Consider the following 19,266-nt stretch of genomic DNA (forward strand, 5'->3'; position numbering starts at 1 on the left):
CGTCACCGTGATTTCAATCCTCCCGGCAAGCACAAAAACACATTCACCGAAATTTTCAAGTATTCTTTCTGTAGGCAAATCGTCCACAGAGCTAATAGTCATGGCACGAACAAAGCAAACTGCACGTAAATCCACCGGAGGTAAAGCTCCAAGAAAACAACTTGCCACCAAGGCCGCCCGTAAGAGCGCACCTGCAACCGGTGGAGTCAAGAAACCACATAGATACAGGCCAGGAACAGTCGCTCTCCGAGAAATCAGGAGATACCAGAAGAGCACAGAGCTCCTCATCAGGAAACTCCCCTTCCAGAGATTAGTCCGTGAAATCGCCCAGGACTTCAAAACTGATCTCCGATTCCAGAGTTCAGCCGTCATGGCCCTACAGGAAGCCAGCGAAGCCTACTTGGTCGGTCTCTTCGAGGATACCAACTTGTGCGCAATCCACGCCAAGAGAGTAACCATCATGCCAAAGGATATCCAATTGGCACGAAGAATCCGTGGAGAACGTGCTTAAGAAGTGTGATTTTTTCACCAAAACATAACGGCCCTTTTCAGGGCCACCAATATTTTTCAAAAAGAATCTATAAATTGTTGTACATGAAAATTAGAAACATAGCTGAACCCCTCTTTTCCCCATCTCTCTCTCTCTTTTATTTCTTCTTGTTGAATCCATCTATATGCAAAGCAATACATAGACAAAAAATAAATTTTATGATATATATATACACACAAGTCTCATCACAAAAAAAAAGGGGGGGGGGGGGTGTTTGTTTATCATGGTACATGTACGTCCTTGTGTGTAGAATATTAAATAGTACATTATATAAAAAAAAAGATCAACATATGAATGTTTCTATCTGTACTTCTGTTCTTTTCTTTTATTTTCTTCGCTTGTTTTGTCTTGTCTTCTTTTGATGTATTATTTACACCAGTAGTCTAGACCAAAGAAAGAGAACCACCAACTGGCCAAAATATAACCTTTTTTTTTTAAGTTAGAGTTTAAATATCATGTATAATTCATTAATTTGAATATTTCTTTTAGAAAAGCTGATATTACAGGGTACTTTTATCAAAAATTTAGAGCTTTTTTTCAGTCAGAATTGTAAAGAAAATTTTTATCATGTATGTAGTAATATATTTTGTCCACTTTAGAGTCTTGTCTTGCTGCTAGTTTACAAAATCATGAAATTTCTATTTAAATTAATATAATTTCGGTACGGGTCCAAGTAGTCCCCACAAAATTTCACTGTAGGAAGTCCATGTAAGCATATATCTTGCACTTATAAGCTTTTTTATATGATAAAAAGTAGTTTTCAGACTTATTATAAACTTTTCTGGCTAAAAGATGTCTTCAGAATAGTAAGTATATGTGTGCGCATTAACATTTTTATTGGATTGGCTGATGAAATTGTCATCGTCATACTGTGGATAAATATAGAATGGTGTTTAAAAATAAAATTGAAAGGAAGATGCACACATAAGAAGTTTTACCCGCAGACAGGGGCATCTCTTTTCTTCACTGTAATACCTAAAAAAAAAAATCTTTAATAGTAATAACAATAACAGTTTTATTCATACATTCTCTCATTTATGATCTGAAGTACCTGCAGCAGATCTTTGATGGATGGCAAGCACAGCTTTGACAGATGATGTTGAGTTATGAAAGACAGGTAGAAAACTGCAAGCATGTAAAATCCTGTGATGTATCCAATTTCTGGGTACATCAAATAGACAAATAGATAACCAGTATTCCTAGATATGTCTGTGAGGTTTATTTTTTCCCCAACTAAATTCCATTCCATTAAGTTGAAATGTGTATTGACATTGAATGAAAATGTCTGTTCAGAGAAAGCAAATAATTATCTTTATAATTTTGACTGTCTAAAGTGATTTTTCATTTATCATTTATTTATCATACTTTTCTATCTTAAAATGAAAACTTTTCAACATTTTGGAGCTTTTTTTGTCTCCTTCAGTCATTTTTATTCCGATTGAAAGTTTTTTTCTGTTCAATAATAGTTTTTTCTTAAAAAATTACTGTCTGATATGAATTATTATATTTTTCAGACCTAGAATGAAAAAGTGGATTGAAAGTGTACACAGTTTAAGGCAGTACAGAGTTACCTCCCGGAATAAAACAACGTAAGCCAATCAGACAACAGTTAACTGAAAATGTGTGATACTTCTTTTACGGCCGCGTTGGTGATATATAAAGAGTCGCTGTTAGACGGAAAGTATTATTTAACTAATCACCACAAATAGTTAAACATGTCAGGCAGAGGAAAAGGAGGTAAAGGTCTAGGAAAAGGAGGCGCCAAGCGTCACAGGAAGGTGTTGCGTGATAACATCCAAGGTATCACCAAGCCAGCCATCCGTCGTTTAGCAAGAAGAGGTGGAGTAAAACGTATATCTGGACTCATCTATGAGGAAACCCGTGGTGTCCTTAAAGTTTTCTTGGAAAATGTCATCCGTGATGCTGTCACATACACAGAGCACGCCAAGAGGAAGACTGTCACTGCCATGGATGTTGTCTACGCTTTGAAACGTCAAGGACGTACCTTGTACGGATTCGGAGGTTAAACAGCCACCCAGCTAATATAAACAACGGCCCTTTTCAGGGCCACCAACATTTTTCAAAAAGAATCTTAGATTTGTTGTACATCGTTTTAAACAAAATCTTGAAATCAAAGCTTGCTCCCACTTCTATTCTTTTCTCTAATGTTCATGAATTTTTCAACCGTTTTCTTGTTTTCCCTGATCCTGATCCGCAACTATTTTCTCTCTCTCTCGTTATCCCCCTCCCCCCTTTTTTTTTTAAATATCTGGCTTTCTTTTTAATTAACTCCTTACTCTTACTCTTGTATTTATTTGAGAATTTATATTTCTGAAGGTTTATGAATACGTTCAAAGATCAAATCCGTGCATTTGCCTACACGAAGAGAGAAAATTTCAAAACAAAATGCACGGACTTTTACACACAAAATCTGTAGATTCTGTTATATTCAATTATAGAGTTTTTGCGTGGTTTAATATTAGGTAATGTTCTTGTTTCCGTGTAAAATAATTCTCGCAATATTTTTTTTCTCTCGAAAAGCAAAAGAAATCGTAAATTTATCAACTCTATTAATTGGAATGAAAGCACTGTTTTGTTCTTCATGATTTATGTATTTACGCTTTGTAGTTTTGGCAAATTAAATACTACAGAATGAGTGAAATACACGTATATTTGTTATACAGATAGAAAGAAGAGAAAAGTAACCATATACTATTGAAATAGTTTGAAAGTAGTTATAGCTGGGGGTTGGGATTTATAGCTTTGTTTAGAAGTTTGACATGATGTACAACAAATGTAAATTCTTTTTGAAAAATGTTGGTGGCCCTGAAAAGGGCCGTTTGTGAAGTTATAAACTTCAGACTGTTTACTTGCTGCTGGTGTATTTAGTGACGGCTTTGGTACCTTCACTGACAGCGTGCTTGGCCAATTCTCCGGGTAAGAGAAGACGGACAGCGGTCTGGATCTCCCGGGATGTGATGGTAGATCTTTTGTTGTAGTGTGCCAATCGGGAGGCCTCTGCTGCGATTCTCTCGAAGATATCGTTGACGAAGCTGTTCATGATGGACATTGCCTTTGAGGACACTCCGGTGTCGGGGTGAACTTGTCTCAAGACTTTGTAGATGTAGATAGCATAGGATTCACGTCTCTTCCTCCTCCTTTTCTTGTCACCGCCGGGTCTGGCAGTCTTTGCCTTGGTGACGGCCTTCTTGGCTCCTTTAGTTCCTACTTTGGGTGGCATGTTACTGGTTTGATAATCAAATAAGTAATGGTGAAAAATTATTTTCAATTTGTTTATATACTGGGCAAAACGGATTGAAAGATTTTATTGAACGCGAACCTCGGAGAGAGCACCCATAACATGTTGAATGTTCGGTAGCCTAACTGCCCGCAGAGAGCTTCGTTCTGATTGGTGTATAATAAAAACATCGTTCAATCCGTTTAGTGGGTATATAAGCTAAATTTTGAAGAAAAATTGTATCACTTTACTCAGTGTCGATCAACCAAATAGTACAAAATGTCAGGACGAGGAAAAGGAGGAAAAGCAAAAGCAAAGGCAAAGTCTAGGTCATCCCGTGCCGGACTTCAGTTCCCAGTCGGTCGTATCCACAGACTTTTGAGGAAAGGAAACTATGCCGAGAGAGTTGGTGCCGGTGCACCAGTGTACCTCGCAGCTGTCTTAGAATACTTAGCAGCTGAAGTATTGGAGTTGGCAGGAAACGCCGCTCGTGACAACAAGAAGAGCAGAATCATTCCCCGTCATCTCCAGTTGGCCATCAGAAACGACGAAGAGTTGAACAAACTCTTGTCTGGTGTCACCATTGCCCAGGGAGGTGTTTTACCAAACATCCAGGCTGTACTTCTGCCAAAGAAGACCCAGAAAGCTGCCAAGTAAAAAGTGGATATATCAGATTACTCACTTAACAACGGCCCTTTTCAGGGCCACCAATATTTTTCAAAAAGAGTCTAAAATTGTTGTACATCTTAGTAATACTTTATTCCCCATACATAATTGAAAAAAATATATTCTACTACATAACAAATAAAAAATGTCTAAAATATAAATGTCCCTTCTTCCGTGATTCTTCTTTTCTTCTCTCTCTAACGCATCCCATTTAAGTACAGTTCTTATAGCATAACACTAAGTCTAGTAACTTTTTCAGTCTTCTTCATCAGAACATTTATTGTCGAACTTTCTGACTCTTTGAACCCACAAGTAGCTCAGTTAAATCATATAAAGTTTGTCGGGGAAAAAAAACAACACTGATAGTATTTATATTTAATACTAGTCTGCTCTCTTCTTTCTCTCTCTTGGTTATTGATGCGAGCATGCTTAGATTCATCTGAGAAGGTGTGTGGTTTTTTTTATTATTATAATTATTTATAGTTTTTGTTAACATTATCTCTTTCGTCAACACTTTTATATATGATATGTACTTTCCATTCTTTTCCTTTTTCCATTTTTTTTTTCAGCATCTCTCTCTCTCTCTCTCTCTCTCTCTCTCTCTCTCTCTCTCTCTCTCTCTCTCTCTCTCTCTCTCTCTCTCTCTCTCTCTCTCTCTCTCTCTCTCTCTCTCTCTCTCTCTCTCTGTCTTTCTGTCTTTATTTAGTTATTGTTTGTGTATTAAAGATGTGGAATCGATGTAAGCACACCGACAATCAGACAATGAGACAAATGTGCCCAGCCCAAATGAAAATCATACCACATCTTCTTTTTTTTATATTAAATATACATAAATATGACATAATACAACAATAAAGAAACTCAGCCGATCCGTACAATGTCATGTCGGGAATGTGTAATTCCATTTGTTTCTGTTTTTTTATTTTCTATTTCGCTTTGTTTGTGTTATAACTGCATTTTATTTTTATTTTTTCCTGTTTTATTTTTCTTTCCTTTCCTTAATGTTTCTGCATGTATTTTGACCTTTTTTCATTATTATTTTTTTTCTTCTTCAGATTTATCATATTGAAACCGTGACACTAATTTACTATTGTTGAGCTATGAGGGATGATCAGAAACTGTAATTATGAATGAAAAAAGGGGGCATTTTTACTGTCAGCTTGGGTTGAGCAGTTTTTCAGTAAAAAATGGATTGAAAACTGTCAAAGTCCCTTACAAATCAGTCCAATCAGATTTAAGATATGCGGACCAATCAACGCCAGCTTTATGTAAGTGGTGATCCAATCGTCACCGTGATTTCAATCCTCCCGGCAAGCACAAAAACACATTCACCGAAATTTTCAAGTATTCTTTCTGTAGCAAATCGTCCACAGAGCTAATAGTCATGGCACGAACAAAGCAAACTGCACGTAAATCCACCGGAGGTAAAGCTCCAAGAAAACAACTTGCCACCAAGGCCGCCCGTAAGAGCGCACCTGCAACCGGTGGAGTCAAGAAACCACATAGATACAGGCCAGGAACAGTCGCTCTCCGAGAAATCAGGAGATACCAGAAGAGCACAGAGCTCCTCATCAGGAAACTCCCCTTCCAGAGATTAGTCCGTGAAATCGCCCAGGACTTCAAAACTGATCTCCGATTCCAGAGTTCAGCCGTCATGGCCCTACAGGAAGCCAGCGAAGCCTACTTGGTCGGTCTCTTCGAGGATACCAACTTGTGCGCAATCCACGCCAAGAGAGTAACCATCATGCCAAAGGATATCCAATTGGCACGAAGAATCCGTGGAGAACGTGCTTAAGAAGTGTGATTTTTTCACCAAAACATAACGGCCCTTTTCAGGGCCACCAATATTTTTCAAAAAGAATCTATAAATTGTTGTACATGAAAATTAGAAACATAGCTGAACCCCTCTTTTCCCCATCTCTCTCTCTCTTTTATTTCTTCTTGTTGAATCCATCTATATGCAAAGCAATACATAGACAAAAAATAAATTTTATGATATATATATACACACAAGTCTCATCACAAAAAAAAAGGGGGGGGGGGGTGTTTGTTTATCATGGTACATGTACGTCCTTGTGTGTAGAATATTAAATAGTACATTATATAAAAAAAAAGATCAACATATGAATGTTTCTATCTGTACTTCTGTTCTTTTCTTTTATTTTCTTCGCTTGTTTTGTCTTGTCTTCTTTTGATGTATTATTTACACCAGTAGTCTAGACCAAAGAAAGAGAACCACCAACTGGCCAAAATATAACCTTTTTTTTTAAGTTAGAGTTTAAATATCATGTATAATTCATTAATTTGAATATTTCTTTTAGAAAAGCTGATATTACAGGGTACTTTTATCAAAAATTTAGAGCTTTTTTTCAGTCAGAATTGTAAAGAAAATTTTTATCATGTATGTAGTAATATATTTTGTCCACTTTAGAGTCTTGTCTTGCTGCTAGTTTACAAAATCATGAAATTTCTATTTAAATTAATATAATTTCGGTACGGGTCCAAGTAGTCCCCACAAAATTTCACTGTAGGAAGTCCATGTAAGCATATATCTTGCACTTATAAGCTTTTTTATATGATAAAAAGTAGTTTTCAGACTTATTATAAACTTTTCTGGCTAAAAGATGTCTTCAGAATAGTAAGTATATGTGTGCGCATTAACATTTTTATTGGATTGGCTGATGAAATTGTCATCGTCATACTGTGGATAAATATAGAATGGTGTTTAAAAATAAAATTGAAAGGAAGATGCACACATAAGAAGTTTTACCCGCAGACAGGGGCATCTCTTTTCTTCACTGTAATACCTAAAAAAAAAAATCTTTAATAGTAATAACAATAACAGTTTTATTCATACATTCTCTCATTTATGATCTGAAGTACCTGCAGCAGATCTTTGATGGATGGCAAGCACAGCTTTGACAGATGATGTTGAGTTATGAAAGACAGGTAGAAAACTGCAAGCATGTAAAATCCTGTGATGTATCCAATTTCTGGGTACATCAAATAGACAAATAGATAACCAGTATTCCTAGATATGTCTGTGAGGTTTATTTTTTCCCCAACTAAATTCCATTCCATTAAGTTGAAATGTGTATTGACATTGAATGAAAATGTCTGTTCAGAGAAAGCAAATAATTATCTTTATAATTTTGACTGTCTAAAGTGATTTTCATTTATCATTTATTTATCATACTTTTCTATCTTAAAATGAAAACTTTTCAACATTTTGGAGCTTTTTTTGTCTCCTTCAGTCATTTTTATTCCGATTGAAAGTTTTTTTCTGTTCAATAATAGTTTTTTCTTAAAAAATTACTGTCTGATATGAATTATTATATTTTTCAGACCTAGAATGAAAAAGTGGATTGAAAGTGTACACAGTTTAAGGCAGTACAGAGTTACCTCCCGGAATAAAACAACGTAAGCCAATCAGACAACAGTTAACTGAAAATGTGTGATACTTCTTTTACGGCCGCGTTGGTGATATATAAAGAGTCGCTGTTAGACGGAAAGTATTATTTAACTAATCACCACAAATAGTTAAACATGTCAGGCAGAGGAAAAGGAGGTAAAGGTCTAGGAAAAGGAGGCGCCAAGCGTCACAGGAAGGTGTTGCGTGATAACATCCAAGGTATCACCAAGCCAGCCATCCGTCGTTTAGCAAGAAGAGGTGGAGTAAAACGTATATCTGGACTCATCTATGAGGAAACCCGTGGTGTCCTTAAAGTTTTCTTGGAAAATGTCATCCGTGATGCTGTCACATACACAGAGCACGCCAAGAGGAAGACTGTCACTGCCATGGATGTTGTCTACGCTTTGAAACGTCAAGGACGTACCTTGTACGGATTCGGAGGTTAAACAGCCACCCAGCTAATATAAACAACGGCCCTTTTCAGGGCCACCAACATTTTTCAAAAAGAATCTTAGATTTGTTGTACATCGTTTTAAACAAAATCTTGAAATCAAAGCTTGCTCCCACTTCTATTCTTTTCTCTAATGTTCATGAATTTTTCAACCGTTTTCTTGTTTTCCCTGATCCTGATCCGCAACTATTTTCTCTCTCTCTCGTTATCCCCCTCCCCCCTTTTTTTTTTAAATATCTGGCTTTCTTTTTAATTAACTCCTTACTCTTACTCTTGTATTTATTTGAGAATTTATATTTCTGAAGGTTTATGAATACGTTCAAAGATCAAATCCGTGCATTTGCCTACACGAAGAGAGAAAATTTCAAAACAAAATGCACGGACTTTTACACACAAAATCTGTAGATTCTGTTATATTCAATTATAGAGTTTTTGCGTGGTTTAATATTAGGTAATGTTCTTGTTTCCGTGTAAAATAATTCTCGCAATATTTTTTTTCTCTCGAAAAGCAAAAGAAATCGTAAATTTATCAACTCTATTAATTGGAATGAAAGCACTGTTTTGTTCTTCATGATTTATGTATTTACGCTTTGTAGTTTTGGCAAATTAAATACTACAGAATGAGTGAAATACACGTATATTTGTTATACAGATAGAAAGAAGAGAAAAGTAACCATATACTATTGAAATAGTTTGAAAGTAGTTATAGCTGGGGGTTGGGATTTATAGCTTTGTTTAGAAGTTTGACATGATGTACAACAAATGTAAATTCTTTTTGAAAAATGTTGGTGGCCCTGAAAAGGGCCGTTTGTGAAGTTATAAACTTCAGACTGTTTACTTGCTGCTGGTGTATTTAGTGACGGCTTTGGTACCTTCACTGACAGCGTGCTTGGCCAATTCTCCGGGTAAGAGAAGACGGACAGCGGTCTGGATCTCCCGGGATGTGATGGTAGATCTTTTGTTGTAGTGTGCCAATCGGGAGGCCTCTGCTGCGATTCTCTCGAAGATATCGTTGACGAAGCTGTTCATGATGGACATTGCCTTTGAGGACACTCCGGTGTCGGGGTGAACTTGTCTCAAGACTTTGTAGATGTAGATAGCATAGGATTCACGTCTCTTCCTCCTCCTTTTCTTGTCACCGCCGGGTCTGGCAGTCTTTGCCTTGGTGACGGCCTTCTTGGCTCCTTTAGTTCCTACTTTGGGTGGCATGTTACTGGTTTGATAATCAAATAAGTAATGGTGAAAAATTATTTTCAATTTGTTTATATACTGGGCAAAACGGATTGAAAGATTTTATTGAACGCGAACCTCGGAGAGAGCACCCATAACATGTTGAATGTTCGGTAGCCTAACTGCCCGCAGAGAGCTTCGTTCTGATTGGTGTATAATAAAAACATCGTTCAATCCGTTTAGTGGGTATATAAGCTAAATTTTGAAGAAAAATTGTATCACTTTACTCAGTGTCGATCAACCAAATAGTACAAAATGTCAGGACGAGGAAAAGGAGGAAAAGCAAAAGCAAAGGCAAAGTCTAGGTCATCCCGTGCCGGACTTCAGTTCCCAGTCGGTCGTATCCACAGACTTTTGAGGAAAGGAAACTATGCCGAGAGAGTTGGTGCCGGTGCACCAGTGTACCTCGCAGCTGTCTTAGAATACTTAGCAGCTGAAGTATTGGAGTTGGCAGGAAACGCCGCTCGTGACAACAAGAAGAGCAGAATCATTCCCCGTCATCTCCAGTTGGCCATCAGAAACGACGAAGAGTTGAACAAACTCTTGTCTGGTGTCACCATTGCCCAGGGAGGTGTTTTACCAAACATCCAGGCTGTACTTCTGCCAAAGAAGACCCAGAAAGCTGCCAAGTAAAAAGTGGATATATCAGATTACTCACTTAACAACGGCCCTTTTCAGGGCCACCAATATTTTTCAAAAAGAGTCTAAAATTGTTGTACATCTTAGTAATACTTTATTCCCCATACATAATTGAAAAAAATATATTCTACTACATAACAAATAAAAAATGTCTAAAATATAAATGTCCCTTCTTCCGTGATTCTTCTTTTCTTCTCTCTCTAACGCATCCCATTTAAGTACAGTTCTTATAGCATAACACTAAGTCTAGTAACTTTTTCAGTCTTCTTCATCAGAACATTTATTGTCGAACTTTCTGACTCTTTGAACCCACAAGTAGCTCAGTTAAATCATATAAAGTTTGTCGGGGAAAAAAAACAACACTGATAGTATTTATATTTAATACTAGTCTGCTCTCTTCTTTCTCTCTCTTGGTTATTGATGCGAGCATGCTTAGATTCATCTGAGAAGGTGTGTGGTTTTTTTTATTATTATAATTATTTATAGTTTTTGTTAACATTATCTCTTTCGTCAACACTTTTATATATGATATGTACTTTCCATTCTTTTCCTTTTTCCATTTTTTTTTTCAGCATCTCTCTCTCTCTCTCTCTCTCTCTCTCTCTCTCTCTCTCTCTCTCTCTCTCTCTCTCTCTCTCTCTCTCTCTCTCTCTCTCTCTCTCTCTCTCTCTCTCTCTCTCTGTCTTTCTGTCTTTATTTAGTTATTGTTTGTGTATTAAAGATGTGGAATCGATGTAAGCACACCGACAATCAGACAATGAGACAAATGTGCCCAGCCCAAATGAAAATCATACCACATCTTCTTTTTTTTATATTAAATATACATAAATATGACATAATACAACAATAAAGAAACTCAGCCGATCCGTACAATGTCATGTCGGGAATGTGTAATTCCATTTGTTTCTGTTTTTTTATTTTCTATTTCGCTTTGTTTGTGTTATAACTGCATTTTATTTTTATTTTTTCCTGTTTTATTTTTCTTTCCTTTCCTTAATGTTTCTGCATGTATTTTGACCTTTTTTCATTATTATTTTTTTTCTTCTTCAGATTTATCATATTGAAACCGTGACACTAATTTACTATTGTTGAGCTATGAGGGATGATCAGAAACTGTAATTATGAATGAAAAAAGGGGGCATTTTTACTGTCAGCTTGGGTTGAGCAGTTTTTCAGTAAAAAATGGATTGAAAACTGTCAAAGTCCCTTACAAATCAGTCCAATCAGATTTAAGATATGCGGACCAATCAACGCCAGCTTTATGTAAGTGGTGATCCAATCGTCACCGTGATTTCAATCCTCCCGGCAAGCACAAAAACACATTCACCGAAATTTTCAAGTATTCTTTCTGTAGCAAATCGTCCACAGAGCTAATAGTCATGGCACGAACAAAGCAAACTGCACGTAAATCCACCGGAGGTAAAGCTCCAAGAAAACAACTTGCCACCAAGGCCGCCCGTAAGAGCGCACCTGCAACCGGTGGAGTCAAGAAACCACATAGATACAGGCCAGGAACAGTCGCTCTCCGAGAAATCAGGAGATACCAGAAGAGCACAGAGCTCCTCATCAGGAAACTCCCCTTCCAGAGATTAGTCCGTGAAATCGCCCAGGACTTCAAAACTGATCTCCGATTCCAGAGTTCAGCCGTCATGGCCCTACAGGAAGCCAGCGAAGCCTACTTGGTCGGTCTCTTCGAGGATACCAACTTGTGCGCAATCCACGCCAAGAGAGTAACCATCATGCCAAAGGATATCCAATTGGCACGAAGAATCCGTGGAGAACGTGCTTAAGAAGTGTGATTTTTTCACCAAAACATAACGGCCCTTTTCAGGGCCACCAATATTTTTCAAAAAGAATCTATAAATTGTTGTACATGAAAATTAGAAACATAGCTGAACCCCTCTTTTCCCCATCTCTCTCTCTCTTTTATTTCTTCTTGTTGAATCCATCTATATGCAAAGCAATACATAGACAAAAAATAAATTTTATGATATATATATACACACAAGTCTCATCACAAAAAAAAAGGGGGGGGGGGGTGTTTGTTTATCATGGTACATGTACGTCCTTGTGTGTAGAATATTAAATAGTACATTATATAAAAAAAAAGATCAACATATGAATGTTTCTATCTGTACTTCTGTTCTTTTCTTTTATTTTCTTCGCTTGTTTTGTCTTGTCTTCTTTTGATGTATTATTTACACCAGTAGTCTAGACCAAAGAAAGAGAACCACCAACTGGCCAAAATATAACCTTTTTTTTTAAGTTAGAGTTTAAATATCATGTATAATTCATTAATTTGAATATTTCTTTTAGAAAAGCTGATATTACAGGGTACTTTTATCAAAAATTTAGAGCTTTTTTTCAGTCAGAATTGTAAAGAAAATTTTTATCATGTATGTAGTAATATATTTTGTCCACTTTAGAGTCTTGTCTTGCTGCTAGTTTACAAAATCATGAAATTTCTATTTAAATTAATATAATTTCGGTACGGGTCCAAGTAGTCCCCACAAAATTTCACTGTAGGAAGTCCATGTAAGCATATATCTTGCACTTATAAGCTTTTTTATATGATAAAAAGTAGTTTTCAGACTTATTATAAACTTTTCTGGCTAAAAGATGTCTTCAGAATAGTAAGTATATGTGTGCGCATTAACATTTTTATTGGATTGGCTGATGAAATTGTCATCGTCATACTGTGGATAAATATAGAATGGTGTTTAAAAATAAAATTGAAAGGAAGATGCACACATAAGAAGTTTTACCCGCAGACAGGGGCATCTCTTTTCTTCACTGTAATACCTAAAAAAAAAAATCTTTAATAGTAATAACAATAACAGTTTTATTCATACATTCTCTCATTTATGATCTGAAGTACCTGCAGCAGATCTTTGATGGATGGCAAGCACAGCTTTGACAGATGATGTTGAGTTATGAAAGACAGGTAGAAAACTGCAAGCATGTAAAATCCTGTGATGTATCCAATTTCTGGGTACATCAAATAGACAAATAGATAACCAGTATTCCTAGATATGTCTGTGAGGTTTATTTTTTCCCCAACTAAATTCCATTCCATTAAGTTGAAATGTGTATTGACATTGAATGAAAATGTCTGTTCAGAGAAAGCAAATAATTATCTTTATAATTTTGACTGTCTAAAGTGATTTTCATTTATCATTTATTTATCATACTTTTCTATCTTAAAATGAAAACTTTTCAACATTTTGGAGCTTTTTTTGTCTCCTTCAGTCATTTTTATTCCGATTGAAAGTTTTTTTCTGTTCAATAATAGTTTTTTCTTAAAAAATTACTGTCTGATATGAATTATTATATTTTTCAGACCTAGAATGAAAAAGTGGATTGAAAGTGTACACAGTTTAAGGCAGTACAGAGTTACCTCCCGGAATAAAACAACGTAAGCCAATCAGACAACAGTTAACTGAAAATGTGTGATACTTCTTTTACGGCCGCGTTGGTGATATATAAAGAGTCGCTGTTAGACGGAAAGTATTATTTAACTAATCACCACAAATAGTTAAACATGTCAGGCAGAGGAAAAGGAGGTAAAGGTCTAGGAAAAGGAGGCGCCAAGCGTCACAGGAAGGTGTTGCGTGATAACATCCAAGGTATCACCAAGCCAGCCATCCGTCGTTTAGCAAGAAGAGGTGGAGTAAAACGTATATCTGGACTCATCTATGAGGAAACCCGTGGTGTCCTTAAAGTTTTCTTGGAAAATGTCATCCGTGATGCTGTCACATACACAGAGCACGCCAAGAGGAAGACTGTCACTGCCATGGATGTTGTCTACGCTTTGAAACGTCAAGGACGTACCTTGTACGGATTCGGAGGTTAAACAGCCACCCAGCTAATATAAACAACGGCCCTTTTCAGGGCCACCAACATTTTTCAAAAAGAATCTTAGATTTGTTGTACATCGTTTTAAACAAAATCTTGAAATCAAAGCTTGCTCCCACTTCTATTCTTTTCTCTAATGTTCATGAATTTTTCAACCGTTTTCTTGTTTTCCCTGATCCTGATCCGCAACTATTTTCTCTCTCTCTCGTTATCCCCCTCCCCCCTTTTTTTTTTAAATATCTGGCTTTCTTTTTAATTAACTCCTTACTCTTACTCTTGTATTTATTTGAGAATTTATATTTCTGAAGGTTTATGAATACGTTCAAAGATCAAATCCGTGCATTTGCCTACACGAAGAGAGAAAATTTCAAAACAAAATGCACGGACTTTTACACACAAAATCTGTAGATTCTGTTATATTCAATTATAGAGTTTTTGCGTGGTTTAATATTAGGTAATGTTCTTGTTTCCGTGTAAAATAATTCTCGCAATATTTTTTTTCTCTCGAAAAGCAAAAGAAATCGTAAATTTATCAACTCTATTAATTGGAATGAAAGCACTGTTTTGTTCTTCATGATTTATGTATTTACGCTTTGTAGTTTTGGCAAATTAAATACTACAGAATGAGTGAAATACACGTATATTTGTTATACAGATAGAAAGAAGAGAAAAGTAACCATATACTATTGAAATAGTTTGAAAGTAGTTATAGCTGGGGGTTGGGATTTATAGCTTTGTTTAGAAGTTTGACATGATGTACAACAAATGTAAATTCTTTTTGAAAAATGTTGGTGGCCCTGAAAAGGGCCGTTTGTGAAGTTATAAACTTCAGACTGTTTACTTGCTGCTGGTGTATTTAGTGACGGCTTTGGTACCTTCACTGACAGCGTGCTTGGCCAATTCTCCGGGTAAGAGAAGACGGACAGCGGTCTGGATCTCCCGGGATGTGATGGTAGATCTTTTGTTGTAGTGTGCCAATCGGGAGGCCTCTGCTGCGATTCTCTCGAAGATATCGTTGACGAAGCTGTTCATGATGGACATTGCCTTTGAGGACACTCCGGTGTCGGGGTGAACTTGTCTCAAGACTTTGTAGATGTAGATAGCATAGGATTCACGTCTCTTCCTCCTCCTTTTCTTGTCACCGCCGGGTCTGGCAGTCTTTGCCTTGGTGACGGCCTTCTTGGCTCCTTTAGTTCCTACTTTGGGTGGCATGTTACTGGTTTGATAATCAAATAAGTAATGGTGAAAAATTATTTTCAATTTGTTTATATACTGGGCAAAACGGATTGAAAGATTTTATTGAACGCGAACCTCGGAGAGAGCACCCATAACATGTTGAATGTTCGGTAGCCTAACTGCCCGCAGAGAGCTTCGTTCTGATTGGTGTATAATAAAAACATCGTTCAATCCGTTTAGTGGGTATATAAGCTAAATTTTGAAGAAAAATTGTATCACTTTACTCAGTGTCGATCAACCAAATAGTACAAAATGTCAGGACGAGGAAAAGGAGGAAAAGCAAAAGCAAAGGCAAAGTCTAGGTCATCCCGTGCCGGACTTCAGTTCCCAGTCGGTCGTATCCACAGACTTTTGAGGAAAGGAAACTATGCCGAGAGAGTTGGTGCCGGTGCACCAGTGTACCTCGCAGCTGTCTTAGAATACTTAGCAGCTGAAGTATTGGAGTTGGCAGGAAACGCCGCTCGTGACAACAAGAAGAGCAGAATCATTCCCCGTCATCTCCAGTTGGCCCATCAGAAACGACGAAGAGTTGAACAAACTCTTGTCTGTGTCACCATTGCCCAGGGAGGTGTTTTACCAAACATCCAGGCTGTACTTCTGCCAAAGAAGACCCAGAAAGCTGCCAAGTAAAAAGTGGATATATCAGATTACTCACTTAACAACGGCCCTTTTCAGGGCCACCAATATTTTCAAAAAGAGTCTAAAATTGTTGTACATCTTAGTAATACTTTATTCCCCATACATAATTGAAAAAAATATATTCTACTACATAACAAATAAAAAATGTCTAAAATATAAATGTCCCTTCTTCCGTGATTCTTCTTTTCTTCTCTCTCTAACGCATCCCATTTAAGTACAGTTCTTATAGCATAACACTAAGTCTAGTAACTTTTTCAGTCTTCTTCATCAGAACATTTATTGTCGAACTTTCTGACTCTTTGAACCCACAAGTAGCTCAGTTAAATCATATAAAGTTTGTCGGGGAAAAAAAACAACACTGATAGTATTTATATTTAATACTAGTCTGCTCTCTTCTTTCTCTCTCTTGGTTATTGATGCGAGCATGCTTAGATTCATCTGAGAAGGTGTGTGGTTTTTTTTATTATTATAATTATTTATAGTTTTTGTTAACATTATCTCTTTCGTCAACACTTTTATATATGATATGTACTTTCCATTCTTTTCCTTTTTCCATTTTTTTTTTCAGCATCTCTCTCTCTCTCTCTCTCTCTCTCTCTCTCTCTCTCTCTCTCTTCTCTCTCTCTCCTCTCTCTCTCTCTCTCTCTCTCTCTCTGTCTTTCTGTCTTTATTTAGTTATTGTTTGTGTATTAAAGATGTGGAATCGATGTAAGCACACCGACAATCAGACAATGAGACAAATGTGCCCAGCCCAAATGAAAATCATACCACATCTTCTTTTTTTTATATAAATATACATAAATATGACATAATACAACAATAAAGAAACTCAGCCGATCCGTACAATGTCATGTCGGGAATGTGTAATTCCATTTGTTTCTGTTTTTTTATTTTCTATTTCGCTTTGTTTGTGTTATAACTGCATTTTATTTTTATTTTTTCCTGTTTTATTTTTCTTTCCTTTCCTTAATGTTTCTGCATGTATTTTGACCTTTTTTCATTATTATTTTTTTTCTTCTTCAGATTTATATTGCAATATCAGAAAACCGTGACACTAATTTACTATTGTTGAGCTATGAGGGATGATCAGAAACTGTAATTATGAATGAAAAAAAGGGGGCATTTTTACTGTCAGCTTGGGTTGAGCAGTTTTTCAGTAAAAAATGGATTGAAAACTGTCAAAGTCCCTTACAAATCAGTCCAATCAGATTTAAGATATGCGGACCAATCAACGCCAGCTTTATGTAAGTGGTGATCCAATCGTCACCGTGATTTCAATCCTCCCGGCAAGCACAAAAACACATTCACCGAAATTTTCAAGTATTCTTTCTGTAGCAAATCGTCCACAGAGCTAATAGTCATGGCACGAACAAAGCAAACTGCACGTAAATCCACCGGAGGTAAAGCTCCAAGGAAAACAACTTGCCACCAAGGCCGCCCGTAAGAGCGCACCTGCAACCGGTGGAGTCAAGAAACCACATAGATACAGGCCAGGAACAGTCGCTCTCCGAGAAATCAGGAGATACCAGAAGAGCACAGAGCTCCTCATCAGGAAACTCCCCTTCCAGAGATTAGTCCGTGAAATCGCCCAGGACTTCAAAACTGATCTCCGATTCCAGAGTTCAGCCGTCATGGCCCTACAGGAAGCCAGCGAAGCCTACTTGGTCGGTCTCTTCGAGGATACCAACTTGTGCGCAATCCACGCCAAGAGAGTAACCATCATGCCAAAGGATATCCAATTGGCACGAAGAATCCGTGGAGAACGTGCTTAAGAAGTGTGATTTTTTCACCAAAACATAACGGCCCTTTTCAGGGCCACCAATATTTTTCAAAAGAATCTATAAATTGTTGTACATGAAAATTAGAAACATAGCTGAACCCCTCTTTTCCCCATCTCTCTCTCTCTTTTATTTCTTCTTGTTGAATCCATCTATATGCAAAGCAATACATAGACAAAAAATAAATTTTATGATATATATATACACACAAGTCTCATCACAAAAAAAAAGGGGGGGGGGGGTGTTTGTTTATCATGGTACATGTACGTCCTTGTGTGTAGAATATTAAATAGTACATTATATAAAAAAAAGATCAACATATGAATGTTTCTATCTGTACTTCTGTTCTTTTCTTTTATTTTCTTCGCTTGTTTTGTCTTGTCTTCTTTTGATGTATTATTTACACCAGTAGTCTAGACCAAAGAAAGAGAACCACCAACTGGCCAAAATATAACCTTTTTTTTTAAGTTAGAGTTTAAATATCATGTATAATTCATTAATTTGAATATTTCTTTTAGAAAAGCTGATATTACAGGGTACTTTTATCAAAAATTTAGAGCTTTTTTCAGTCAGAATTGTAAAGAAAATTTTTATCATGTATGTAGTAATATATTTTGTCCACTTTAGAGTCTTGTCTTGCTGCTAGTTTACAAAATCATGAAATTTCTATTTAAATTAATATAATTTCGGTACGGGTCCAAGTAGTCCCCACAAAATTTCACTGTAGGAAGTCCATGTAAGCATATATCTTGCACTTATAAGCTTTTTTATATGATAAAAAGTAGTTTTCAGACTTATTATAAACTTTTCTGGCTAAAAGATGTCTTCAGAATAGTAAGTATATGTGTGCGCATTAAACATTTTTATTGGATTGGCTGATGAAATTGTCATCGTCATACTGTGGATAAATATAGAATGGTGTTTAAAAATAAAATTGAAAGGAAGATGCACACATAAGAAGTTTTACCCGCAGACAGGGGCATCTCTTTTCTTCACTGTAATACCTAAAAAAAAAAATCTTTAATAGTAATAACAATAACAGTTTTATTCATACATTCTCTCATTTATGATCTGAAGTACCTGCAGCAGATCTTTGATGGATGGCAAGCACAGCTTTGACAGATGATGTTGAGTTATGAAAGACAGGTAGAAAACTGCAAGCATGTAAAATCCTGTGATGTATCCAATTTCTGGGTACATCAAATAGACAAATAGATAACCAGTATTCCTAGATATGTCTGTGAGGTTTATTTTTTCCCCAACTAAATTCCATTCCATTAAGTTGAAATGTGTATTGACATTGAATGAAAATGTCTGTTCAGAGAAAGCAAATAATTATCTTTATAATTTTGACTGTCTAAAGTGATTTTCATTTATCATTTATTTATCATACTTTTCTATCTTAAAATGAAAACTTTTCAACATTTTGGAGCTTTTTTTGTCTCCTTCAGTCATTTTTATTCCGATTGAAAGTTTTTTTCTGTTCAATAATAGTTTTTTCTTAAAAAATTACTGTCTGATATGAATTATTATATTTTTCAGACCTAGAATGAAAAAGTGGATTGAAAGTGT

General features: G+C 36.3%; 5 protein-coding genes across 5 annotated transcripts; 2 read left to right on the forward strand and 3 right to left on the reverse strand.

Annotated features, from left to right (window-relative positions):
• Positions 1–74: 74 nt before the first annotated feature.
• Positions 75–561, forward strand: LOC139504991 (histone H3; the record flags this gene model as incomplete). The annotated part of the gene is given in 1 exon segment (XM_071294862.1): positions 75–561. A coding segment is annotated over 1 exon segment (411 nt). The 3' UTR covers positions 512–561.
• A 2,806-nt stretch (positions 562–3,367) lies between these two features.
• On the reverse strand, positions 3,368–3,856 carry LOC139504990 (histone H2B). Its single transcript, XM_071294861.1, has one exon. The coding sequence runs from the start codon at positions 3,789–3,791 to the stop codon at positions 3,417–3,419; it is 375 nt and encodes a 124-aa protein (XP_071150962.1). The 5' UTR covers positions 3,792–3,856; the 3' UTR covers positions 3,368–3,416.
• Positions 3,857–5,284: 1,428 nt separating this feature from the next.
• LOC139504988 (histone H3) lies at positions 5,285–6,299 on the forward strand. The gene has a single exon (XM_071294859.1). It carries the CDS (start codon positions 5,839–5,841, stop codon positions 6,247–6,249), a length of 411 nt encoding a protein of 136 aa, XP_071150960.1. The 5' UTR covers positions 5,285–5,838; the 3' UTR covers positions 6,250–6,299.
• A 2,803-nt stretch (positions 6,300–9,102) lies between these two features.
• On the reverse strand, positions 9,103–9,588 carry LOC139504989 (histone H2B). Its single transcript, XM_071294860.1, has one exon. It carries the CDS (start codon positions 9,524–9,526, stop codon positions 9,152–9,154), a length of 375 nt encoding a protein of 124 aa, XP_071150961.1. The 5' UTR covers positions 9,527–9,588; the 3' UTR covers positions 9,103–9,151.
• Positions 9,589–14,829: 5,241 nt separating this feature from the next.
• LOC139504992 (histone H2B) lies at positions 14,830–15,317 on the reverse strand. Its single transcript, XM_071294864.1, has one exon. The coding sequence runs from the start codon at positions 15,251–15,253 to the stop codon at positions 14,879–14,881; it is 375 nt and encodes a 124-aa protein (XP_071150965.1). The 5' UTR covers positions 15,254–15,317; the 3' UTR covers positions 14,830–14,878.
• Positions 15,318–19,266: the final 3,949 nt, after the last annotated feature.

This window comes from Mytilus edulis, unplaced genomic scaffold (genome assembly GCF_963676685.1).
Source record: "Mytilus edulis unplaced genomic scaffold, xbMytEdul2.2 SCAFFOLD_1966, whole genome shotgun sequence".
NCBI classification, from domain to species: Eukaryota; Metazoa; Mollusca; class Bivalvia; order Mytilida; family Mytilidae; genus Mytilus; species Mytilus edulis.